The sequence below is a fragment of the Eschscholzia californica genome, unplaced genomic scaffold (assembly GCF_041429995.1).
Source record: "Eschscholzia californica isolate CP2 unplaced genomic scaffold, dmEscCali1.0.p SCAF_6, whole genome shotgun sequence".
Classification (NCBI taxonomy): Eukaryota; Viridiplantae; Streptophyta; class Magnoliopsida; order Ranunculales; family Papaveraceae; genus Eschscholzia; species Eschscholzia californica.
Window position 1 is genome coordinate 31,028,790 of NW_028238483.1, and position 26,633 is coordinate 31,055,422.

At 35.5% G+C, this 26,633-nt stretch overlaps 4 protein-coding genes across 24 annotated transcripts; 3 read left to right on the forward strand and 1 right to left on the reverse strand.

The window, feature by feature from the left end:
- Nucleotides 1–2,521: 2,521 nt before the first annotated feature.
- LOC147533494 (oligopeptide transporter 4-like) lies at nt 2,522–8,435 on the forward strand. The gene is made up of 6 exons (XM_086645077.1): nt 2,522–3,718; nt 3,822–3,919; nt 6,202–6,765; nt 6,902–7,154; nt 7,296–7,478; nt 7,594–8,435. Exons 1-6 carry the CDS (start codon nt 3,206–3,208, stop codon nt 8,206–8,208), a joined length of 2,226 nt encoding a protein of 741 aa, XP_086501203.1. The 5' UTR covers nt 2,522–3,205; the 3' UTR covers nt 8,209–8,435.
- Nucleotides 5,014–12,558, reverse strand: LOC147533495 (heat shock protein). Of its 15 annotated transcripts, none has more exons than XM_086645099.1 (12): nt 12,167–12,558; nt 11,995–12,093; nt 11,760–11,919; nt 11,467–11,646; nt 10,604–10,738; nt 10,402–10,484; nt 9,606–9,699; nt 9,414–9,513; nt 7,886–8,284; nt 6,985–7,214; nt 5,972–6,056; nt 5,014–5,336 (listed from the first exon to the last, which is right to left on the reverse strand). In XM_086645099.1, exons 1-8 carry the CDS (start codon nt 12,439–12,441, stop codon nt 9,430–9,432), a joined length of 1,110 nt encoding a protein of 369 aa, XP_086501225.1. In that variant the 5' UTR covers nt 12,442–12,558; the 3' UTR covers nt 5,014–5,336; nt 5,972–6,056; nt 6,985–7,214; nt 7,886–8,284; nt 9,414–9,429. The 15 variants fall into 15 exon arrangements, with proteins under 15 accessions (XP_086501225.1, XP_086501226.1, XP_086501221.1 ...); XM_086645100.1 differs by having other exon boundaries at nt 7,886–8,968; XM_086645095.1 differs by adding an exon at nt 8,969–9,146 and having other exon boundaries at nt 6,985–8,284; nt 9,374–9,513.
- LOC147533496 (Homeodomain-like superfamily protein) lies at nt 11,773–19,608 on the forward strand. 7 transcript variants are annotated; one of them, XM_086645080.1, is made up of 13 exons: nt 11,773–12,596; nt 14,241–14,493; nt 15,069–15,135; nt 15,228–15,727; nt 15,819–15,879; nt 16,050–16,276; nt 16,396–16,636; nt 16,730–16,830; nt 16,949–16,992; nt 17,866–18,163; nt 18,379–18,523; nt 18,911–19,035; nt 19,157–19,608. In XM_086645080.1, exons 3-13 carry the CDS (start codon nt 15,090–15,092, stop codon nt 19,328–19,330), a joined length of 1,962 nt encoding a protein of 653 aa, XP_086501206.1. In that variant the 5' UTR covers nt 11,773–12,596; nt 14,241–14,493; nt 15,069–15,089; the 3' UTR covers nt 19,331–19,608. The 7 variants fall into 7 exon arrangements, with proteins under 7 accessions (XP_086501206.1, XP_086501210.1, XP_086501204.1 ...); XM_086645084.1 differs by having other exon boundaries at nt 12,472–12,596; nt 16,733–16,830; XM_086645078.1 differs by lacking the exon at nt 14,241–14,493 and having other exon boundaries at nt 12,574–12,862.
- A 3,957-nt stretch (nt 19,609–23,565) lies between these two features.
- On the forward strand, nt 23,566–25,314 carry LOC147533497 (bZIP transcription factor 44-like). The gene has a single exon (XM_086645547.1). The coding sequence runs from the start codon at nt 24,446–24,448 to the stop codon at nt 24,971–24,973; it is 528 nt and encodes a 175-aa protein (XP_086501673.1). The 5' UTR covers nt 23,566–24,445; the 3' UTR covers nt 24,974–25,314.
- Nucleotides 25,315–26,633: the final 1,319 nt, after the last annotated feature.

The following is a 26,633-nucleotide window of genomic DNA, read 5'->3' on the forward strand; positions in this document are numbered from 1 at the left end:
TACTGAAATTATTTCGAATATAGATGTCTGTCTTAATTTACGATCCAAGAAATCGTAAATATTTATTATGTTTGTTGTACTCTTCGAAAGGATTGTTACTCATGTAACGGCCCCCTACTAATGGGCTTCTCTCGGTGATCGAGCGACTTCGTTCTTTGTTCCATCTAATTTCGTATTCTGAACTCTTTGATGAGTAACTCCATTCTCTCCTCGAATCTATACTAGTTTGCAACTCATACTTTAACTCTTGGGAGAGTATTCTATTTTCAGTTTTTTGAGAAAAATTAGACCAACTTAGTGCTAAAATTTTATCAAATAATTTTAAAATATAATTTATAACATGATGAAGTTTACACATGCTCACTAAGATAAGATCCTTCAAATAAGATCAAGGAAGGTTTTAAAAGCGCCCTCTAGTCTTTGTAAAAGAGTCCCCTGGTTTCAAGTTCTAAAAAATGGTCAAAAAAACACCCCTATCAAAAAGAGACACCATTTTGTTTTGCTCAAAATCAATTAACTCAACCCTATTTGGTTGTACAATCAGCTTAAGTCCACCCGTTTCAGTGGAATCTAACACTTTCTACGGGATACAACTAAAATTCGTAGATCCGAGTAAAAAATTTTAACAAAATTCAGCTCAACTGCACCGATTTCAATTCCAACTTAGTCAAGTTGAATTTATTGGAATTGAACCGAATAGAAAATAATTTTTTTTTAGCAAAACTTGTCTTTCTCTAAATATGATAAACTATTGTGTTGAACTGTATTTTTTTTCTATTGAGGCAGTCTAGAAGGTATCCGATACAATAAATCAAAACTAAGAATAAATAGATAATGTTTTATTTACTTGTGATATATGGATTTTATTTTTTATAATGAAAAAGTGTTCCCAGAAACGAAATTTGATGGTGTCGCCACTATTTATTTTATTATTTCTTTTCTTGGTTTGCTTGTTTTTCATCATATCCGAGTTTTTAATATCTTAATTGGAAGAAAAAATCATGTATTTGCAAGTAATTATCACAGTTCTCAACAAAAAAAAAGTAAATTATCACGGCTGAACCTTATGTACCAATGATTTGATCTTTAAGTTCGAAGAACCAATGCATTATAAAATATAGCATTTACTTTGTGCGTATAACTCACATATTAGAACTGTCATGATGAATTATATTTTCAATTATACGTATAAGAAGGTGGTAGCATATAGTTATAATCTACGTATATAACTATATATCAAATCAAACGATATAAAGTAGATTTTTGATGGGTTTACCCAAAATAAGTACTCAAACTTCAAAATGTGCGAACGCAAAAGAACCAGCATATGACAATTTTTTTTACCCTTGTGCTTTAACTAAAGAAACATGTTTTGCAGAACAAAATAAACTACTATTAGAGGGACAAAGAGCCTTGCCAAGTTATTCCAATGGTAGTGGTAGTTTAATATATGTTAGTTTCGGTTTAATATATGTTAGTTTTGGTTTTCAAACGAGACTATTAATGATATGAAGACAAACTACAAGATAGAGAAAATCCATATCATAGTATATGGAAAAAGATTCTCCAAGATAGGGAAAATCCATATCATAGTACATAGTCATGTTGAAGGATTAACCTTCTAGGCTTAATTCTAAAAGAAATGAATAAAGTCTTCTTCTACTCTTCCACTAAACGGGTCTCAAAGCTTTCCACTAAAATGGGGTCCAGCCTTGCTACTATAATTTTCTTGTGTTTCTTTTGCTTTTATTTTACTTCATTGATTTCCACTCTCAGGGGATTAATATTTTTTAAAAGGCCAAGTTGGGGATCTAAAATAAAAGCTTGTTTCTATGTTTTATATATTATTTTTTTCATATAATATGTTAATAGCATTTTATACCGGTCAATGTTGATTTGTCATTGTCAATGATCATCTATTTGTGTGGTATTTTCGCGATTGTATTGGGTTATATACACCAAAAGTGAAGTTCTATAACTTGTGATGCGGAATCCGCTTGAGAGCAGTCGTTCATCTTTATGCTCAACAAGATGCACACTATCTCTAAATATACAATGATTGGATTCAACTTAAACTTTTTAATTCAACTGAATATTAATGAGCTTTGAGTATAGTTGACATAGAATACAAGCAATAAGTGAACCTAATTCTGATATGTAGTTTGGAGGCTAACTTTGGTGTTAGTCTAACTACTAACTATTACAACACCCCCAAGCCACATCCTCATTAAATTTTTTGAAATTGGACAATTTATTTAAAGACAAGCTATTAGTTTGAGACAAATTTTCCTCTAAGTAGGTAAACGCGAACACATTGAGATGATCTCATGTAGATTGTGACATGAGCATATAATCTACTTTTACTTTAGAGAGAATGAGCTATAACTTAATCCGACCGACACTAAAAACCACCTATCGCTAGTATAAGAGCTGAAACAGTCAAACAACATGTCTCAATGACTCAACCCACGTCCATCGAGGTGAGAGTCGATGTATTAAGAAAAATTGTTAGAAGCGCGCCAATTGTGGAAGTAGAAGAGATAATTTTAAGTTGGAAATATTTTTTACCTCTCTCAATAGCCTTTGGCTGGAGTTGTTATCAAGTTGATTTTCAGGTTCGAGATGAAGATTAACCCTCCTTAAAGTCTGTTTACCTTTCAAAAGAAAAACCTCACCCCTCTCTGTCCTAAACTTTGGGGATGAGATACCATACTTATAACCCCACAACCTTATGTGCATTGAATCTCCTTGGAGTTGCACAATGTTTGTTGCAGACCAATTATACTGTTTGTGAGATTATAATAACACCTATAGGCTCTAGACCCACTACTTCATGTGCACTAAACCTCTTTTAAATTGGACAATTGCCATATTAGACTACTAAGATGCTACCTTGTTTCCTACTTGACTCCCTGTAAAAATGAATATTTGAATTAGGTCCTCATTCATCATTTAAAATAGAAAATGAAACCTCCACTTGATAGCATTTCTCTATAAAAAACAAAACAAACCAATCCTGTGTTTTGATTCTCTCAAAAAATGGAAGTTTGTCATGATTTCAAGTCTTCCTAATAATATCTAAAAGCTTCAACCTTTATAATTTTTATATAAGAAATCAAAACCCAACTCTCACCTTCTCACTTCTCACTTCTCACCTTCCTCCCTCTCTCTCAAGTTTCCTACCTCTCTCACTTGTTCTGTGGCCATGGAAACAATTGAAACAGAGAACCCAAAAACAGAGAGGGATGAAGAAGAAGCTATGAAAGTTATAGATGAAGATGAGATATCTCCAATTGAACAAGTTAGATTAACAGTATTAAACACAGATGATCCAACTCTTCCAGTATGGACATTTAGAATGTGGTTTCTTGGTATAATCTCTTGTGTTCTATTATCTTTCTTAAACCAATTTTTCGCTTATAGAACCGAGCCACTTGTTATAACCCAAATCACAGTTCAAGTAGCTACCCTTCCCATTGGAAATTTCATGGCTAAAATCCTTCCAACTACAAAATTCAAAATTGGGTCAAAGAGTTTTTCTCTTAACCCAGGACCATTTAATATGAAAGAACATGTTCTGATATCTATATTTGCTAATGCTGGTAGTGCTTTTGGAAGTGGATCAGCTTATGCAGTTGGTATTGTTAATATCATTAAAGCTTTTTATCATAAGAATATTTCATTCTTTGCTGGTTGGGTTCTCATTGTTACTACCCAGGTTTGATCTCTCTCTCTCTCTACCAGAATCTTTCTCTCTCATAATTGATATGAAGGGGGGGTGGGATTGGGAATATCCTGAACATGAGCATGTGATGGTGCAGGTTCTAGGATATGGTTGGGCAGGGTTGCTGAGGAGGTATGTTGTTGAACCAGCCCACATGTGGTGGCCTAGCACTCTGGTTCAAGTCTCTCTCTTCAGGTATGTCATTACTCCTAGGTCCCCTAATGATTTCCAATGAAATTTTACATCCTTTTCCATGTTTAGTGGTGTTTATTTGAAGAATGCTCATAGAATGTCCAAAAAAATTGGGTGGAATTGAGTCGAAGTTTGATGTAGACGGTTAGATTTTGCCCTACAAAATTAAAGAGAGAACCAAATAACAAGACTTGACTGTTTGAGTCCAATTACGGCCTGTTTTCGTCCATTATTTGGAATTTAAGTATTAACATGAAAATGTCACATTACATGCAACTTTAAAGTTAGCAAACTGATTATATTTAGTGGAGGCTAATTCATATAGCTACTTTCCTGGTTAGATTGACCAGGAAATACGAATATATTTGTCCCGGGTGACACCCCACTCCAAAGGAAATACAAGTAGGTTAGTCAGGGCCCCCAGGGTCCGGGGTGATCCGCCTTCGAAAGGAAATACAAATAGGTTAGCCTGAGGCAAAACCCTACCCAAAATTCCCCTTAGATGTTGGACATTTATGCCTAAATCTTGGTGTGTTAGATGCAACTAGAATAATACATTTTACCATCTACTTGATCTTTTCCGGTCAAAGAACCATTCATATTCAACATTTGATATGAATTACGCAGTTTGCTTTAGTTGGGTGGTAAACATTTGTTTGTCAAAGAAGATTTCATTGTTTCCTAGGAAAAGAAAAGAAAAACGTTTCGTATATACATCCCCATGAATCTGGATAAGAATAATACATGTATGAAAATGTTAGGGTTGCGAACTTCTATTATTGTGAAATCGGCTTGAAATCCCACCGCTCCATCCGATTTCACGCCAATTATGGTGGCTGTATTATTGCCCATAGATGTACCACAAACCCCAGAAGTCAAAGTATCCGACTGTGTTCTAAGAATAAACAAACCATAACAATACATACCCATAAATTATTTTTCTGTTTCCTTCTTTCAGGGTTTTCAAAATTTTTAGTTATATATATTTGTCCTCAGTGATTCAAGTTTTTCTTTTTCTGTTCATACCGACAAACCGTTTGCTCACTCTATGTTTTTTAAATAGTTAAGTGACAACCATACAGCAAATTTCAGAAGAATGAGTCCATTGGATTGGCTGAATATAAACTCCATTAAACCCCGTGCCTTAGATATGATATTTTATAACCGACGACTTGGACAAATTATAGCAGAGATAACAAATTTTCTTTTTCAACTTGACACACTAAAATGTCAGGACCACTTCCCTGAAAGAAATGATATATTTATCGCGAAATTTGTGAAAAACAAATCTAGTAAGAACTTGACTCTCTCCCTCCCCCCTTCTAGTATTTCTGAGAGAAGCTATATGTACAGACGACTGGTCCAGCTGAATCTGTACACTTGGGTCTTGTGGGTTGGGCTGTAACCGGCCCACATGAATCTGCATTCGTCACAGATGATATAATCAGAATATTTTATCTTTTCTCTGACCAATGTATTATGGGTTCAACTGGATATAGGTACAAATTTTGCAATTTAGGGAGTCAATCACGGGTAGCTCAGATCGTTGCAACCCTATTGGTTGCTAGTTGTTATGACCACCGTCTCTATATAATTCAATTGTCTAGCTTCAAGTTTCAAACTCTAATTTGTCAGACCCATACCCACATCTCTCTCTCTCTACAATTATTTGTTGTCTAGACTTTTTGGGATATCAGTTGCTTAATTGATACTTGATTCTGATGTCACATGTTGGCTTTACTAGTTTATCTTTACATGTATTAATGCAAATGTTCATCATGGATCAGAAATGTAGAATAATGTGGAAACCTTTAATTATATGAATCAGAAGTTAAAAACATTGACCAGGAAGGCAGGAATTCAGGATCATTATTTGATTATGCATGGTTCATGATTGACCATAACTGTCGGGCCTTGATATCTCAATTTCTTAATGTAAATTACTACAACCCAAAGACTTAAAATGATACGAAAAGCATGCATTTTGGCATCAGACTAAACATTATAGACTTCAGAGAAGTTAAACTTGATCTAGATTTTGGAAAAAGTAGTTACCCGAATCTCATTTTCAATTTGGCAGGATCACATTCGAGTTTTTATTTTTAATTCACTTTCGAGTTCCAAAGCTTGATTTAAATGCCTGCAACACAAAGATTTAACGGTTTAAAACTATGTAGTTATCAGTCTAAGTTGTTCATAATTCACCCGTCAAAGAAATTAAAATCTTGATCAAATCTCAAAAGAAACTAGTTTTATACGGATGGATTATTTTCTTCATTTTACAGGACATTACACGAGAAAGATGCTCGACGAATGACAAGAGCAAAGTTTTTCTTAATTGCACTAGTATGCAGTTTCTCCTGGTATGTGGTACCAGGCTACCTATTCCCAACTATAACGAGCATTTCATGGATCTGTTGGGTATTCTCAAAGTCAGTAACAGCTCAGCAACTTGGTTCTGGACTATCGGGTTTGGGACTTGGGGCGTTCACACTTGATTGGTCTACTGTGTCGTCTTTTCTGTTTAGCCCTCTAATATGTCCTTTCTTTGCTATTATGAACGTTTTCGTTGGCTACGCCTTAATCATATATGTCACAATTCCAATAGCCTACTGGGGATTGGATCTCTATCACGCAAAGACATTTTCTATATTCTCTGCAGAATTGTTCACAGGCACGGGACAGAAGTATGATATACCTGCCATTGTGAACGAAAAGTTTGAGATTGATATGGCAGCTTATGAGCGACAAGGACATATCAATTTAAGTATGTTCTTTGCCCTCACTTACGGTTTTGGGTTTGCCACAATTGCTTCTACACTTACCCATGTCGGTTGTTTCTACGGAAGGTAAATTCTTCTCTTGAAGCTCGTTATCGGTAATTGTTTGTATATTTATGTTTCATGCTTGGAGCATGAAATACCTATTTTTACAGTTGTACACTATTATCATTATCATTACTCTAATGTTAAAATAAATGATCAGTGAGATCTATAGCCGGTTCCGTGCATCATATAACGGCAAGGTGGATATTCATACAAGATTGATGAGGAAGTACGCGGATATACCTGACTGGTGGTTTTACCTCTTGCTCGGTGTGACAGTCGCAATCTCCCTTTTCCTAACAACGTACTTGAAAGATCAGGTTCAGATGCCTTGGTGGGGACTCATCTTCGCCTGTGTTCTTGCCTTCATATTTACTCTTCCCATCAGTATCATAACAGCAACGACAAATCAAGTAACGAACTTGAACTTCTAATCCAATCTTCTGCTTTTAAAATTGAGTCTTCTTTTGATTCTAACTCCGCAAAATTCATGTGAGAACAATATTAGCTACCGGAATTCATCAACAACTAAATATGTGGTATTTCTGTTTCAGACACCAGGGTTAAACATTATAACCGAGTACGTCATGGGTATTATTTTACCGGGCAAACCGATTGCAAACGTGTGTTTCAAAACCTATGGGTATATGAGTATGGCTCAGGCTGTTTCCTTTCTGAATGATTTTAAGCTAGGCCATTACATGAAGATCCCACCGAGATCAATGTTCTTGGTTCAGGTACTTGTTTCTTCTTCTAATATAGTAATCAACCCATTTATTTTTCTGCTTCTTGATCATGAACTCAGCATCTTTAACAAGTTGCGCTAATGTTCTGTTGACTGTTGTTGATCAGTTTATAGGAACCATCATAGCTGGGACAATCAACATTGGAGTAGCTTGGTGGTTGCTGAACTCTATTGAGCATATTTGCCAGCCAGATCTCCTACCACCTAATAGTCCATGGACATGTCCCAGTGACCGAGTTTTCTTTGACGCATCAGTCATATGGGGTCTAGTTGGACCACGGCGTATTTTTGGTCCTCTTGGAAACTATCCAGGTCTTAATTGGTTCTTCCTCGGTGGTGCAATTGGGCCAGTTTTAGTTTTTGGCCTACACAAATTGTTCCCAAGGCAATCTTGGATACCTTTGATTAACCTTCCAGTTCTTCTTGGAGCGACAGCTTCGATGCCACCAGCAACAACAGTGAACTACAATTCCTGGATTTTGGTTGGAACAATCTTCAACTTCTTCATTTTCAGGTATCGGAAGAAATGGTGGCAGAGGTACAATTATGTTCTTTCAGCAGCTCTTGATGCTGGAGTTGCTTTCATGGGTGTTTTGTTGTATTTTTCACTGAACATGGAAAATAGAAGCTTGGACTGGTGGGGAACCAGTGGTTCGCATTGCCCTTTGGCAACTTGTCCAACAGCCAAGGGTGTAAAAGTTAGTGGGTGTCCCGTTTTCTGATACCTTAGGTTGGAAAAGTTGGTTAAAATGGTTATTACAGTCTGAAAATTGCAGGTGCCGAATCAATCTGATGTACCTGCGGAGTCAAAATCACAAATTCTATAAAGAAGCATTGAATGTATTGGAAGATATCTTATTTATGTTTAAAGACTCAAAGACTGAAAAGATTTCTACCACATGACATTTTATAGTTAAGAAGTAATTTGGTTCGAAGTTTATTAGATTAACATATGACTTAACTACTTAACAAAGTCATTTCTCTTCTTCTACTATCTTAACTTATCCTTCTTAAACGTGTTGCCGAAACTAGTATCACTGTTACACTTCACTACCACTACGCCACCTCATCATAAATCTTCTCCAATTGTTGCTTCATCTTAATTCCTGCCATCAGCACCATAATTGCTAGTTCGTGGAGTTGATCACCATGTCCCCTCATGCTTCTAAGTTCTATTCATATTCTGTAGGTAGGTATATGTCCAAAACGAGATCAATATGAAAACATGGAAAGGTAAATGGAGAGAAAGTTGTTATGGTGTAATTGTAATTTATAACCTATTTAAATAATAAGTATATCATATTAACAAAGACTTATCCAAATGATGTAAATTCTCCTGATATTCTAACTCTTCCTTTCCCCTAGTATTCTTCACAAGGCATCCCCTGAAGTTCCTAGAGCCCAATGATTAACCTCTCAATCCTATCCAGAGCTGCAACCTGATGCAGCCAGCAGTAGCTTTGGAACAAAGTCATCATTTACCTGTAAGGAATTATGACTTATTCATCTTTCGATCCCAAGAACAATGAAGCACAATGCAACTATGTTTTTTCCGAAGCTCTTGATGCTGGAGTTACGCTATATACTTGGTGCTGAGCAAGTGAGCACAAGCTGTGACTAGTGTGACTTGGCAACTTGTCCAATGTCCAACTGCGAAGGGCTGCAGACGATTGTCCTGCTCATTACTTCTTAATTATTTTTTCGTTCGTAATTTCTTGTGCAACTATAGCTTTTAGCTCTTTCTGACCAACATATTTAATTGTCGTTTATCCTCCTTTTTCTACTTTCTTTTATGTTTCTTGGGAAAGAACACATGAGAATTCTCAAAGGCCTTGAGATTGTTGAATTTCTAATCTTTGAGATAGTTAAAATTGTAAGCCTAGTGACAGTTTGTATAAAATGCCAAGAGTATGTCCATAGTTCATACCTTACTAAATTCGTGATTAACTCTCCGATATCCACCGATTGTACTCGTCCATCCTTATTATAAAGGAACTGGAACTTAAAGATCCCCCTCCACCATATGCCTTTATGTTTAAAGAGACAAATAAGTATATACCAACGTTTGACATTTTGAACATAACACGAGTGCATATCCTGAGCATGATACTACGCATACCTTAGCTACTTCAGAGGTGTCAGTATTTATGTCAGTACTCCTCAAGCACATTTTAAGATTACGACGCTGCATGTAAACAACTGCACCTATCGGCCTGAAATCATCAAAGAGTTGTTCTCAGATTTGGCAAGAACAAAAAGAGTTGTTGACACCAGGTTCTCATTAAAGTTCAAATATTGAGGACCAAAAGATGTTTCTTATTCAAAGTTATTAAGCACAGTTACCGTGTTAGAACCAGTAACAGTATGAAGAGTGAGAATGGAGAAAAAGTTTAACCTAATAAGCATTATATATCAGAAGGAAGAGAGGGTCCCACAAGCAACACTTTAGGCTCTACACTTAATAAGATTTAGTAGCATGTAGTAAAGACCTACCCATCAATCAAACACATCCAAGTCTCACAGATTTAACAAACACGAAAGTTCATACGCTCTGAATTAGTTTTAATTACATTGATCATTATACCCCTCGTGAAAATGAGATGACTAAGGTGAGAATGGTCATTGGAGTTACCGTTACCATGACTTTGGTTATTCCTGCATTTTTTATGCCGCAGAAACACCATATTAAAGCATTTGGATCATTCTATTTAAGCTCAACTTTTGAGGGTACATTTCATCTGAAAGGTATGCTTCAGAATTTAGGACAGAGGTCCATGCACGTGTTTGATATAACAGAAGATTCTATACAGGTAAAACATCAAAAGAGAACTGTTTATTTAACAAGAGAAAAATTATGTAATAAAGAATAGATAGGGCCATCAGTAAGGAACTTATTGCTAGGCAGATAAAATCACCTTAACCCAGCTGTGGCGCTCCTTAAACTAAGTTCCTCGCCAATTTCGTTGGTTAAGTTGGAACTTCCATCAGCTCTTATTCCCTAAATAATACTAAAATGATAAGTATACCAAAGCCACGGTGATATTTTTCTGATTCAGCAGATTTAGCTATATAATGATTCAAATTTTTAGGTTGGAGCGGGCGGGAAAAAACACTAACCAAGCATTCTCCATAGAAGCCTTTGCCTAACCGGATTTTAAAAGCTTTATCCAATAACCTGTGAGCAGCATCTTTGCGGGAGGATATGTAAGAATTTCCCCTAGTGATTAAACTTTTGGAACTGAATTCCCGTAGCTGCTCACGTATAATGTTCAAGTTAAAACAATGACTACAGCATAGATGAGCAATATTAATTGTCAATGAAAGGCAAAAAAATCATATGCATGTTGACATATACTCCATCCAACTTCCTTAATACATCAATTATGAAAGTGAGTACAGACTACAGACGAAAAGTAAATTAGTACAAAATAGGGATGGAACTAGGCATCCCTGTTATACAAAAATGACATAGTATAAGTTAATAAACAACAAATGATTCACGAACTAACTCTTAGGCACAAGAATGAGTGAAATCAGATCTGGTGTTTCAAGCTTAATAGCTTGTATACATGCACTTCATAAACCAACATTAAACAAAACAGAATGATGGACCACCCTGGGATTAATTGAAACCACGTTTTATTTTCTTAAGAAAACGTTCGATCATGTTCTGGATTTCCTGCCTCCCCTACAAATTATAAATTACTCACTTTTAAGTTTTATCACGACAGTCAGGAGCTAGCTGACAAACAAATTATAACAGATGGAATAACTCTAATCCATCATAAGATTCTATCTATATAGAAAAAGTAAACAATGTGAAGATCAACACATTCCAGAGAAGCAATCAAGCAACAAGCTCAATGATATGGCCTTCAGTGACATATCAAGGTTATATTCGTAGTACGAGATTCACAAATCACTAATGATGAATATGCTGATGTATAAACCAGGAAAGAAAGAAATTCAAGAATACTAACCTGATCAAACATGTAAGGATTAGTAATGCAGTTCAACTTAGAACGCTCTTCACTCAACCCAACATTAAACGCCTTGATATCAGGAAGGCTCCATTTGCGAAGATCTCCATCTTCAATGTACTTGAGCACGGTTTCCAAACGATCTCTCTCTTCAGGTTTCACAAGGCTAAAATCATTCCCCTTTTCCAAAAAAAAAAAAAAAAAAATTAAAAAAAAAAATTCTTAATCTTCCCCATAATTAGAACAAATACCATAGTCTTAATCATAGTTTAAATAACAAACTTTTTACTCACATTTGGAAATTGTGTAGCAGCAAGTTTATTGGAGAAGTACTTGTATACAGAAGTAGAACTACTCTCATCAAGATTGGTAATAAAGGTAAGATTATCTGGAATTTCCTCTACTTGAGGAATCTTCGAAACTGTTGATTTCCGATGATCAAAAGCTATCACCCTAGTTCAATAAAAATGTCAAGTACAAAGAGTTAAATGGAAGATTGAGAGAGAGAGAGAGAGAGATGAATATTACTGGTCAATTGATCGAGAAAGCTCAATAGAGAATCGTGGAGATCCAACGAAGTCAAGAAGATAACATGTCTTAAAACCTCCAAAGGTCAAATCTTCAACCCTAGAAAGAATCAAAGAAGAAAATCAATAACCGAAAAGACTGAAAAAGGTAAAGAAAACTAAGAAAAAGTTACCTGAGAGGTTCAACGGATGAGAAAGGCAAGACGAGAAAAGGAAGATTGAGATGAGAATGGTAGAGATGAGCGAAAAGAGCAGCAAAAGCTCCTGAAAATGAAGGATAGTTGTAAAGAATCAAATTTGGAATTCTCTCTTCGGAAGCTGTTGTTAGGGCATCCAATGCTGATTTTGACCGGAAACTTCTCGATCCATTGTATAGATGATGAACCAGAGACGTTGATGAGAGAGAGATTTTGCATATTCTTCCCCGAAAGAGAGATGATAAAATCATGGAATTCACCGGTTTCCGTCTGGTTCAATAAGCTCCCGGCGAAAGTTAACCCGCGGGAAGGGAGCTAGCTAATTTCCCTGAAAAGCAAAGAGGCAATTACTGAAACCCCCACCTTTTCTGAAATAAAAAACTGAGCGCCTTCGAGCAAAAAATGGGTGTGCTAATAACCGACTCTATCTTCCCTCTCAGCAAAACGAAACCCCATTCTTTACCACCGAGCAAATTGGGGATTTTTGGAGCAAAAACCGAGCAGCAAATTGGAGATTTTTTTGAGCAAAAACCGAGCAGCAAATTGGGGATTTTGGTGGCTCGAAGTATGAATCTCGTTGGCTAACCCACTGTATGTTCTCCATCCTAACAAAAAACGAGTTAATCTCAAACGAGTTAATCCATTCAAACCGAGGTAATCTCAAACGATCAGGTGCTCTCTCTCTCTCTCCCTCTCTCTTGTAATCTATTCAAAACTACTGCAACCCCCCTGAATTTATGTGTATTATGAGCTAGGGTAAGGTAATTAGTTTGATATTGATGTGTTTTTGAAGTTAGGGTTTAATGTATGAAATTAGGGTTGGGACAATTACTGAAATTAGGGTTTAATTTATGAAATTAGGGTTTAATATATGAAAATTAAAATTAAGGTAGTTTTAATGAAGTTAGATTAGTTGTAGTTGTGTCATTGTGTGGTTTCCCTCCTATAAGGGAGGTTTTTGGGTTCGACCCCATGTAATCAATTAAGGTAGTTTTAGTTGGTAGTCTTGTAGATTTAGCAGGCTTAGCTCGTATTAGGTTTTGTAATCTGTTATTTAGACTTAATGGTGTGATCAGTTTAAGTGATTTTGTAGCTTCAATGGTGCGATCAGTTTAAGTGATTTTGTAGCTTCAATGGTGTGATCACTTAATGGTGTGATCACACATTTTAAATTTATACTATCAGTTTAAGTGATTTTGTAGCTTCAGTTTTGTGGAAACAGTCCAGTTAGTTTGTTCTGGTCTCACATTTTAATTTTATACGATCACATAATTTATAGCCGTACTAGAACTCCATACGGATGTACTGTTAGAGTATTTGAATTCGTATGATTCCTGTTGATATATAAGATTCATGTGTTCTGAATATTTTTTTTGTTAAGATCGTGTGTTCTGAATTAGGTACCATTATTGAGTAAACTGCATATTGTAAGTTTAATCTTTGGTTATGATGCTAATGTTACCTATCTATACCCTTTATAGCTAGTATCCTCATGCAAATTTCACAAATAACCTAAACATAGTGAATATTGAAAAATCAGTAATTATATAAATCAATCAAAAGAACTAAAGTAAAAAAAACTACCTCTTGTTGTGATCTTGCATTTTGATACACATTTGATGAACTTGAAGAAGCCATTAAATAACTAAAGTAAAACTTGTTGATGGAAGGGGTGAAGTTTATATGGTGGTCTCAAACTTGGGTTTAAATAGAAAAAAAATTGCATAAAAAGGAGCAAAAAGCAGTCAAAAAGTGGTCAAAAGGTGGGGGTTTCAGTAAGTGTATTAGAAAAGGTGGGGGTTTCAGTAAGAGTCCAAGTTTGTTTAGAAAAGGTGGGGGTTTCAGTAAGTGTATTAGAAAAGGTGGGGGTTTTAGTAAGTATATTATGAAAAGGTGGGGGTTTTAGTAAGAGGGGTAACAAAGTAATATTTAAAACTTAAAAGTATAAAGTTAAATCTAACAGAATTTTCAAAAAGGTGGGGGTTTTTGTAATTATAAATGAAAGGTGGGGGTTTCAGTAATCTGCATTATGAAAAGGTGGGGGTTTCAGTAATTGCCCCAAAATTCTACCACTCTCTATACATGAGAAAACAAATTTCTCACTCACCCTAAATAAAGCGCGCACGCGCTCTCTCTCTCTTTCGTCTCTCTCTCCTGTCTGCTTCTCTCTCTCTCTCGTCTCTCCAACTATTCTTCTCAACGGGGAACCCCGTAACAAGAACAACCGCTTAAACTTTTTGCTCTAGCTTTTGGAAGGAGAAAGAGGAAACCTTTCCTTTTGGAAATTAGGGCATCAAAATCAAGTAAGTTCATATTCTGTTCTTCTAAAATTATAGTATTTGAGTATATGATTTTGTAAATATGATATTGTTAATAATGTATTAGTTAGAAAAAGTTATTGCTTGAAGAAAAAGTTAGTAACTTTTGGTTGGTTTAAATTTTTGGATTAGAAACATTTAGAGTATTAGTTTTAGGGTAAGATGCTGGATTAATGTTGTTTGGGTGATCCATTAACTTGGTTAAAGTATTATCTTCAGGAGTTAATGATTTATGTTAAGTGCTAACTATAAGTAACTTCCACTTGATGGTTAGAAAAAAAAAGGGTTTATTTACTTTGCTTGAATAACCTGTGCTAATCTCGCCTAAGTTTCTTTCTAGAAAATAAATGGTTTGGTGCTTGATTCTGCAACTGTTTACACATTTGTTTCGCATACTTGAAGCTTTTCTCTGATAAGAGTCTAATGAGGAAGATTTTGTAAATAGTCATCATCTGTAGGACTCATTTTAGTGATTGAGAAAAGAAGTTTAAATACTCGCTGAAAGGATGTAGATTGTCCAAGAAACCAGATACTCACTTCAGATAATTGAATGTCTTTAGGTGAAGAGTTGGGGTTTTACAATGGATCCTTTTGAAGATCTCTTATCTGAGCCTACTGCAGTAAATGGTAAGTAATGACTGCCTTTGATTTATACAAACCGGTCTCTGTATTTTATTTTCAAGGAGCTATGAGTTAATGATCATATTGTTTAATGGCAGTTCGGGCTGGGGCGAAGTTCCAACCGAAGGGCAAAATCAGAAACAAAAAGGTAGCACCTATCCTGGCACCGTCTAGCCTCCATGATACTACAAAAGAGAAGGCGGTCACAGTGGAGTCCAAAAACGATGATACTTTAAAGTCTGCGCCTCCTTCTGTTCATCCTGCTGAGATAGGATCAACTGATCATGTGCCTTCTTTAGATGAATCCAGTGCAATGCAATGTAGCTGGGGTACCGTGAACGACCAATCTAGAAATAAGCTGCCTATATCGCGCCCTTTTACCAGCGAGGCAGATTGTCCCACTAGTTGTCCTGAGGCTTCAAGTATCCAGACCTCTATGGACTTAGAAGAGGGACCTAGTCCTCCAAAACTTTCTTCTGAACCGACTGGGAGTAATACAGATTTTCTTGTATCGGGCGATTTCTTGAAAAACAGAGGGTCTGCTGATTTTGCTAACCATGGAGATTTGGGGATGGATGACGGGATGTTGGGGAGAGAGGTAAAGTGTGCATATTGTGTACCAAGTTACCATGTTTCTGTGCTTCACTTTCATTTGTTTAGATAAGTTGACGAAAACTTCTGTGATGCAGAAAGAGAATTTTCAAGGTTACCCACCAAATGGTATTATTTCTGGAGGCACCACTACTGCTGGTAAAAATCCATCTCCACTGATCTTGCTTTTATAATATCACAGGTTGGGGATATCTAGATGTAATCCCAAAAACGCAATGCAGATAGAAAAAAGAACACCCCCCACACTATCAATCTTCACTGTATTCTGAAGTGTCTATTAATATTTTCCATGTGATGCTTGTGTTCAGATCCTTCTGAAGCTGAATATTACGTGGAGGATACTCATCCCTTTCCTCCTGATGGTTACGTTGACTTATCAACCATGGGGGTTTCTGATCCTGTTTCTGGGAATGAAGCCTCTGAAATTCACGTGACCGAAGAGTTGGGAAACATTGATGATATACCGAGTACAGAAGTTGTCGATTCTTTCGAATATGTAGGTTCTGAAAATGTTAATCTGGAATCCCCAAAGGAGGTAAGATCTTTTTAATCTTACAGTATATACAAGCAACTAAGCGAGGAAGGTTTATAACTTCTTTATTATAGACTGATACAACAAAAACCGACTTATTTTCTTATATTGTTGGGAAATAGAACGCTAGACCTGCTGCGACAGGTAATGAAGGAAATGGAACTCGTAAATCGTCGAGGCAATTGCAGAAGCGGTTGAATGCAGGTGGTGATGAGACGGCTGAGGTGACTCAGGAGAAGCATGTGGATGAAACTGAGAAAACCGTTCGAAAGCGTAGAAAAACTTCTGATCCTTCAGAAGCTTCGAAAGAAGTAGCACCCAAAAAGAAGTTCTCTCATTCTACTCGAAGAAATAAGAGACGACGTATTTCAAAGTTTTTGGTCGTCTGTCTTTGTAATTCTTTTTGCAATATAATTTTCTCCTTGTTTGGTTTTTCATTTAGTTTTACTTTTGTAGTAGACAAGGCATTGCTTGACACCCCCGAAGATGAAATTAATCCCAGAAAGCTCCCTATCAAGGACTTAATCATGCTTGCAGAAGCCAGGGAGCGGAGAGCAGTATATACTCTTCCTTTCATGTTAAATACATTCTTAATTGAAATTTTCATTCTGCGGATTCAACTGCACGTTGTTTTTGAGATTCCAATCTAATTTGTTTTGCTTAACATCTTTGCAGATGAAAGATGGTAATGTTTCAAAGAATAGCTTACCCAATCAGAGGTAAAATAAATTTAAGAGATAAGCTGTTAGGATGTACCTTTCATTTAGTTTAACAGTTCTTTGAAATTCAGAGAAGTTCGCATGAATCATAAAAAAAACTTAGTCTAAACTTATTGATCTACTCATCAAAATTGAGTATGGCAACTTTGTTTTGTTAATTCGTTGTGACAAGGTGAATAAAAAAAGTAAAAATAAGAGAACTAAGACCACCTCTACTTCTTAGGAGCTCTTATCCTTTTATGCCTCCCATGCTTGTGTTTGTATTATAGTGACTGATAAATCCAGGCTATGCAAACACGTCCTTCGCATAATAAGATAGGAATATTCGTAGAAAGTTTGTAACTTTCATTTCATTATTTGGCTCACATGCTTTGCTTTTTTGAATGTTGAAGAATTATTTCATGCCTATATCTGCGGTTTACGTATAGAATCAGAAAAAGAAAAGTTGGGACGTTCAATCGACATGCTAGCGACTTAAATAATAGTAACTGAACCTTGAAAATAAAATTTATTGGATAATTTTTGTTTGTCCGCTGGTAGAGCCATATGCGTTAAATTTTTGTGTGCCTGAATATAACAGTTTGTGTGTTCAAAATAACTGGTTTGCATCAGAAATTGAAGTTCTTGGAGTCATGAATTCATGTATATATGACTGATCTAGGCATTATGAACATTTTTTTTCTGCTGGAATGGGAAGGGAAGACCCTTAATAATTGCGTGTTTAATTGTCAACTTTCACTAAATTGACCTATATAAAAAATGGAGAGATTTTGACCGATTCTTATTCACACAAATCACACTTTTATACTTTTTCGGTGTTTTTTTTTTGCTGGTGATGCTGAGTGTAAAGTATTTTTTTATTATTCATCTTAGGAATTCTTTTGCCCAAGACGACCCCTATGGTACGCAAGACCAATACCAAGACCCTTATGGTTCGATGCAAGACCAATACCAAGACCCTTATGGTTCGATGCAAGACCAATACAATGACCCTTATGGTTCGATGCAAGACCAAGACCCTTTTGGAACAATGCAAGATCATGAGATGAATGATGATGATGAAGCAGCTCCTACTATTGAACATAGTTCTATTAAAATCAATTACCACAGTCATATGGAAAAGACACCAAAAAACCGTTGGTCGAAACAAGATACTGAACTGTTCTATCAGGTAATTTTATACATGTTTCTGTAATTATATTAAGCTAGTGTGGTGTTCTCGCCCTAATGCTAACAGGCATTGCAGTCATGAATTCAGTTTGCGGATGTATGAAGTGAAGCCAAAGTCACTTCCCTATGCCGATAATGCTAATATAAAACTCCAATGTTGAATTATAATAATGAATTAAATGAACCATACTTATTGCTCTTGTTCCCATTTCTTAGGGTCTTCATACATTTGGACCAAATTTTGCAATGATACAACATCTACTCCTTGGACGAACGCGAAATCAAGTCAAAATGAAATTTAAAAGGGAAGAACGCCAAAATCCTCAGTTGGTTAGAGATGCTCTAGAAAATCGTTCACAAAGTAAGTCAAATTCTGTGACTTTTCCTTAATTCATTTTAAGATTTTACATGTACCGAAGGGATGAACCATTGAACCCCTTGAGGGTTTTGGACCGCGTGTTTTCTGAAGCATGACAGTAAATGATCTCAACTTCAATTTTCCTAAGTCCACCCTCATCATTATCGTCCCTTGATCTGGCTGTTGTTTGGGATGTAAGAAATGCTCATTTCCCAAGTCAAGCAATGATAAACCTTGTCAAGAAGATGCATTAGATTCTGCTAAGCTCCTTGTAAGATGTAGGAGATTAATTTTAGTATACTTGAGAGGTTTAGCTGTGGTCTTCTAAAGAGGTGGTGATGGACATGCTTGGAAACCATGGTGTATTGAGTTCATAATTCTATCTTGCAGATCAAACCCTTATCGATCTGGTTATTGAAAGGATAAAAAAAGCTGCAGCTGAGGCAGACCCAAACTCGGACAGAGAAGAGTCAATTGGTCCAAATGACGAGGAAGAGGTCGCTCCTGAAACTAATGTAAATCCCCCCTACTCATTTCTCATTTTCTTTCATCAATTTTATCTGACTAATTATAGTTATGGTCTTTTTGGCGAACCTCACTATAGAAATATATTTTCGTTGTTCTTTCCCCGTCCAGGAAGGATCAGGGAACGTCCAGGAAGGAGCAGCTGAGAAAGTTGAGGAAAAGGGAAGAAAGTCTGAGGAAGGAATGGTGGGTGAAGAAGGTATGGAAGCAGATGAGGTGGTGAATGAGGAAACTGAAGAAGATTTGTATAACAGATGGAGTCAGTACAAATGTGACTATGATTGATTAGAGGTAGCATTCCAAATCTCTTATTTCTTATAGATTTTCAATCAAATTTGTTCTTTCAACACTCTCTCTCTTTCTAGGATATTTCTCCATTCAATTGTTTGTAGTTGTAATGTTCAGTTTTGCAATTAGAGTTGGAATATTTTCTAGAAAAAAAGTAACCCATCTTCTTTCTTCTCCAACCCCTTCAACCATCTTTAACTGGGATCACTATCTTCATCTTGGACCGATCATTTTAGTCTAGATTTGAATGGATTTGTAAGAAAAGTTAATGTAAATTTTAAGGTCTATTGGTAGAACCATACTGAATTTCATAGAGAATTTCGACTTCATCGCACCCGTTTAAACCCCAATAACCCAAACCAAGTTATTGGAGCTCAAATGTCGATTTTCTCTCCGAATTTCGATATGGAACCACCAATTTGGGCTTTAGCAGGAAAAACTATATTCCTGAAGTCCAAATCAGTGAGCTCATACTGATTTCTCGTAAAGGAATCAGCCTGGTTCCGCCGAATTCCACGTGAGAAATCAGTGGCACCATACCTATTTTGAGCTCGTGATCCAATTCTTTTTTTCATAATCGATAAATATTTCCTACAAGCAACAATGTGTCAGGGAATGTTCATATGACTTGTTACAGACTGAATCTCGCCCAAAAATCGATTTTGTAGAGTATTTTGATGTTTCCCCAATTTTTGTAGAACTTCTTCGTATATGGTTGTTTGTAACAAAAAATGGTTGTCTTGCACTTAGAGGTTTAAGGAGAAGATGAAAGAATGAATTCATGGCACTCAATCCATTTCAATGCTCAACGAAGATGTTGAGCTTGATGATTCCAATGACTTGAAGATGGTACTTAGGGATTTGGGAGATCTAGAGTTTGAGATAGTTTCAGATATTTGGAGGGAGAGAAAAAAGAAGAAGTGGGTGACAAAGACCTCAAAGAAATTGCCTCCAACCATACTTGGACTTAATATCTAGCAAACTGACTAACGTTGTTAGTTTGAGCTATGTGACGGTTCCTTCCATAAAACTAGATTGTCTCCAAACTTCAATGATATGATGTCCCAAACCAATACCCCATTACATTAGTGAACATTTTAAATGTCCAAACCAATGTGTCACGCATTAGAAGACAAATGACTCAAACCAGCGCCTCATATACTAAGGGACAATGCCTTACACATTGATGGATATTTGAGATGTCCGTAACCTAGGGGTGTACTCGAGTCGAGCCGAGCCGAGTAGTAAGATGTTCAAGCTCGGTTCGTGTATTTGACTGTCGAGCTCGAGCTCGAGCTCGTTCGAGTAGTTGTCCACAAGATGGGATTTTTGTGGCACGATATTCTAGTTTATGAACTTTGTCATAGGTTTTCCTCTTCGAGTAAAAGAGTTCAAGTAACGTAACGGAACTCTTAAATTCGTTCTATTTTCTTCAGAGTTGCTTGAGATATCCAATGAGAGTTAACTCGTTTACTTTGAAGGTAATAGATGACATAATTTGATTGTCGCTTTCGATGATTATCTGATTAAAGTCTAATAACTTGGGCTACTGCACTCCTTCTAAGATTGTCTTAACTTCTCATTCTTCACTATTTCTTGCTCGATATTAGTCATTTTTGTCTTGAAAATTTGAAGATTGTCCAAATACATTGTCCAAATACACCACCCCAATCAAATTGGACCCAACAATACATAATTAGTAATGGGCCTCCATTAACCGACCACGTGAGTGATACGGCATTACTTCTCTCCCCTTGTTAATTTTGTACGGGAAACTTTCACCCCTAATATCTTTCTGTCACCCCTCACTTGTGCGGCTAAGATTGTTTTATTTACTTCCATAGTTGATTTCTTAAATATGGACGGCTCATATTGCTTGTTTGTAGTACTATACCAAACACCGTCGAATTGACTAGCCACCAAATATATATAGCTAATTAAATACCATTGGTTCATTTATTATGGACATCTGCTAGTGTGTCACTATATTTAAAAAACTTATTTTACTATAAAATTTACATTGTAACACTCGTTTTGTTCAATTCATATATATTTATTCATGATGTATCGATGTCACATTGAATGTAGTGACTCTTGATGTCTATATAAAAATAGCACTCATTTATACTACCTTTATGAAAACACATATGGGACAAATTGTGTGCAAAGGAAAGTGGTGCATGATGTATCTATCAATTTTCAAAAAAAAGTTCAACAATTTTTTTTTGAATGGGACCATTTGAATGAGACATATCTAGACTTAAAATAAACAAACTGTCTGTTTAAGTGTGCAATGTATCAGATGAATCTAAAATCTATAGGCAACCATAATAGTTCACAACATGTCCTATTCAAACAATATTGCATGTTGGGAAATGTTATAACCATTCACTGTTTTTACGGGATGTATGCACGGTGGTTCGCACTCACACTTAAACCTCTTTTTATACCCTAACACACTCATTTTTCCTGTACACACATTTTGGTCAAATGTCTTAAGCAGTTTTCGTCAGTAAGACGAAAACGTTCTATACTCAAAACTATCGGAAAAATATAAACGAGCATTCAAAATGAATTTTGATAAGTTTCCATCGGTAAGATGAAACCGTTCTTATATTCATACTATAGGAAAGATGAAACCATTAGGTAATATAAGACATCGGTACAATCCTACCTATTGATAACAGAGAACAACATTTGAAGAGAACTTTGATAAGTTTTCCATCGGTAAGGTAAAATTGATGTGTTCCATTACATTTCAGTAGCTTCATGTCAACTTATAATACAATCTGTCAGACTGGTAACTCCGATACCTTTATGAAGTTTTTTCCTTTTAAAAAATAACACCTTTTTCATTGAGAGAAAAACTTGAAACGAAGATTAATAGGATATTTATATACATTTTTAGTGAGTGGTTCTCCAGTCTTTATAGTTTTATTTGGACCAAAATAAGAATGTGAAGTTTCTCAATTTTCTATTATTTCCACCATTACATTACCAATGAAAAACTTCATTAATAATTTGAGCATGCTTTTAAAGGAAGATAATTGTTTAATTTTGGATTGTTTCTATCTACAAAAAAAATTTTAAGTGCTACTGAGTTAGTGTGTGTGGTTAATGGAAGAATTAATGGAGAAATTCTTAGGTTTTGAGAATGGAAAGTTTTAGGTACGCTTTTAATCAACTTCACCAATATTAACATAGTGGTGAGTGTGAATGACATTTGACTCTGTCGAGACAAATTGACCAAGTCAACTTGAATGTAAGTGTGGTCGTAAAAAGGGTTATTTCCCTAATAGGCCCAACTTTGTGACTGGTTTCCTGCCTAGCTCCTTACTTTATCAAAAATACCCAGATGACCCCCTTTTTTAGATTCCGTCATAACACCGTTACCTAGTCATCATTTCTTTCTCCTCCATCTCATTACCTCTCTCTGCCACCTCATGTCTTCTCCATTAAAAAAAAACTTTGTTTTCATCTCTCTCTCTTTAAAAAAACAAAAAAAATCTCTCTCCTTTCTCTCTAGGTCTGCAACAGACCTTCTTGAAGGTCTCAGATCTGGTTTATATGAACCAGATCTAGAGAGCGAGAGAAAGTAGAGATTTTTTTTAGAGAGAGAGAGGAAATTTCTTTTTGTATTTTTAATGAAGGTCACCGACCGAAAAATTGGCCGGTCGGCGACCTTCGCCGGTGAAGACGATGAGGTGGCGATAAGGTGAGGTGGCAGAGAGAGGTAATGAGATGGAGGAGAGAGAAATGATGACTAAGTAACGGTGTTATAACGGAATCTTAAAAAACAGATCATCTGTGTATTTTTGATAAAGTAAGGGGGCTAGGCAGGAAACCGGTCACAAAGTTGGGGGCTATTAGGGAAATAACCCTCCTAAAATTTGTGAGAGTTTACAAAATCTCACTAGTTTAGTGTGTGCCATGACACCACCCTGTTTAGCCCTGTTTATGGGCCGTGCAGCCAGTCGGTAGCCCGTTGTGCGACCCTGGCCGCAAGGGGGACTAGGTATAATTGACTGACGAAAATACCCCGAATTCAAAACGAGGATACCACCTCCGTCCTATAAGATTCCAACCGACCTTGTTTTGATTCAAATGTGGAAGAAGGTACAAATGGTGAAAGAAAGGTGTAAAATTGTTCAGAAAATTTCAGAGATTTGTTAACCCTAGTTTGTATTGTTGCTTACCAGCTGTTTGTTTCATGAAATTTCATCACTAACCTTACCCCACATGCTTCATCACTCTCTTTCCAAAAACAATTTTCAATCAAAGAGATTCTCTCTCTCTCTACCTCACTCTGCTTTCTATCTTTTTCAATTTTTTAATAGTTTTTACATCTTTTTCTTCAATGCTTTCATCTCCTTGTTTTGCCTTTTGGGTTCTATAAATTCCACTATCTCTAATCCAAGAAGCCTCTTCCACTTCTCTTCTCTTTTCATTCATTTTCTCTTTCAATAATTGTCTTTTGCTTTCTCCTCTCTGTTTTTTTTTTTTTTTTTTTGAGTTTCAGAGGTTCTAAATCTCTTCTGATTTCTTTCTTTTCTCTCCAGTTCTTGGTTATTCAGGGTGGATTTTAATCTGGGTATTCTTTAGATTTCTTACTTAGAACTTGGTTCTTTCTCTTTTGAAAAACTGATTTAAGATTTATTTTGGTTAAATTTTGTTCAGATATTAAACTTGGGTTGTTTAATTAACTACTAAACCCCTTTTTTCATAATCAAGTTTGAAATCTTAAATGCTTAAAATCTTGACCTAATGTTTCAGATTCATGTCTCCAATCCTGAGTGAAATCCTTCTTTCAGGGTTTATGATAAACTCAACACTAAGACGCAGGACCCATTTAGTTCAATCTTTCTCAGTTGTCTTCCTTTACTGGTTCTATGTTTTTTCATGAATTATCTCTCTCAAATCTGATCTTCTAAACCCTTTTTTTCTTTCTCTCTAGATTAATCTCCATTATACCAATCTAAATTAGTTCTAAATAAAACCTGGGTCCTGCGTCTCTGTTCTCTAATTAATCTCTAGTATTAGCTAGTAGTTCCAAATTTTTCTTTCTAATAAGTTCTTAAATCTTGGGTCTGTAAATATATCAAAATCTTAGCCATGGCTTCTTCAAGTGGAACTTCTTCAGGATCAACAAGTCTTCTTCAAAATTCAGGTTCAGAAGGAGATCTTCAACAAGTAATGGATCAAAGGAAAAGGAAAAGAATGTTATCAAACAGGGAATCAGCAAGAAGATCAAGGATGAGAAAACAGAAACATTTAGATGATCTAATGGCTCAAGTTTCTCAATTGAAGAAAGAAAATAACCAGATCCTTACTAGTATAAACATCACTTCACAACATTACTTGAATATTGAATCTGAAAATTCAATATTAAGAGCTCAAATGGGAGAATTGAATAATAGATTACAATCTTTAACTGAGATCAATCATTACTTAACTGGAAATAATATTTGTGGGTTAGGGTTTGAGACTGAAGATCATCATCTCATAAACCCTAATAATCTTCATCTTCATAACCAAATGATGGGTTTTGATCCTACTATGAATAATAACTTGATGAATCCATGGAATTTGCTTTACTTGAATCAACCCATCATGGCTTCTGCTGATATGTTTCAGTATTGATGATCAAAGTATGGTTTGGGTTGGGTTGGATTGGATTGGATTGGTTGCTCATAAGGAAAAGATGATTGGACTGGATTGGATTGTATCAATGTTTGAGTTTAGTTGTTGGTTTTTGTTAATGGTGTTTGTTCTAGTAATTAACATGTTAGTATTTGAGTAAATCATGTGTGTTCAAAACCAAAGATGGTTTTGGTAGTTCTATTATTATAAGTACTATATATATTAGAGTCTTAATTGAAGTTTATTAATATTAATATTGTCTATTGAGGGAGGGAGAATTAGTAGAGCATGATGTGATAATTCTACATTTATATGATATAAAATAACCTCCATTATTGCAATAACTCTGTTCCTTTCTCTTTAAATTAGTATATCTTTTTATTCTAAGAAACTTTCAAGTTAGAATATATTGATTTTTCATTTATATATTCAATTTGTCTGAACTTTCGAAATAACCATTGCTTTCTTATATTTAAAATTGAACTTTTGAAAGGTACAGTGCCCTAGTGCATCGAATTTAGTCTGACCTCCACTATTACAAGGGGTGAGAGTAAGAGTAGCACTACGATAAAGCAATGGGTGAGAGTGGTACTACCATATATGACCTACTATACAAATACACATCTTAATGTTGTACCTATTTTTCATATAGTTACCGGATTTAAAAAAACTGAAAGTTTTAATATTGTACATATTTTTCATGTACGACCTAAATTTTTCTTTTTTTTTGTATTGTTAGTGTGCCTCGGACCCATGATCTAGAAGGTGGAAGGATAAACCTCCTACCACTCTAACTAAGGATTGTTGACCGTAAATCACCTAAGTTTAACTAAGGATTGTTGACCATAAATCACCTAAATTTAACTAATTGGAAGTCCTACTACTGTACCTATTTACATATATTAACAAGATTTAAAAAAAAATTGTTCATAAAGAAAAAAACAAGATTTAGAAAATCAAAATTTGAAACCGAAGATTAGAGCTCATTTTTAGGTATGTAAAATTGGAGACTTTAATTTCCTTTCAAGAGGTTGGATTATACTCCTTTTCATATTTGTGAGAGGTTAGTATCTCAAAAATTTCATTGCAAGATGATGATGTTTTTTTGTTACTTCCCTATAAAATCCACATACTAATGTGTTTTTCTATTGAAGTCCAAAAACGAAAAAAACTCCATTAACTAAGGAACTGTGTGAGCGGAGGAGTCAGAGTATAGACGGGAAACAAGACGGCAAATTAATACGCCATTTATATATATAAATAAGTTGAATAATAAATTGTTAATTGTGATCTTCAACCAAGGTTAATGTTTGTTTATGTTCAGTGAATCTCTATGGAGATGTGTGAGCTTCAATTCTTTAAACTCCAACTGTATGGTAATTAGTAAACTAATCCAAGAAATAAGTACTAAATTAAGTAAGTAATTAATCATTTAACTATTTAAGTACTCTTCAAACGTGAAAAAAGATAAACAAGTACAATTCAACTCCATAAGAAATAAAAACAATCTCAAAAAAAAAAAAATCATATTCTTTGAAGATCTCTCCACTTTTCATGTTCAGTCAGGAAACATTGCAAATGGGCTCAATGTGATTGATTCTGAATTAGATCAATCTTGCTTTTTCTTAAGGATCTTTAACAATTGGAATATCCTGTCGAG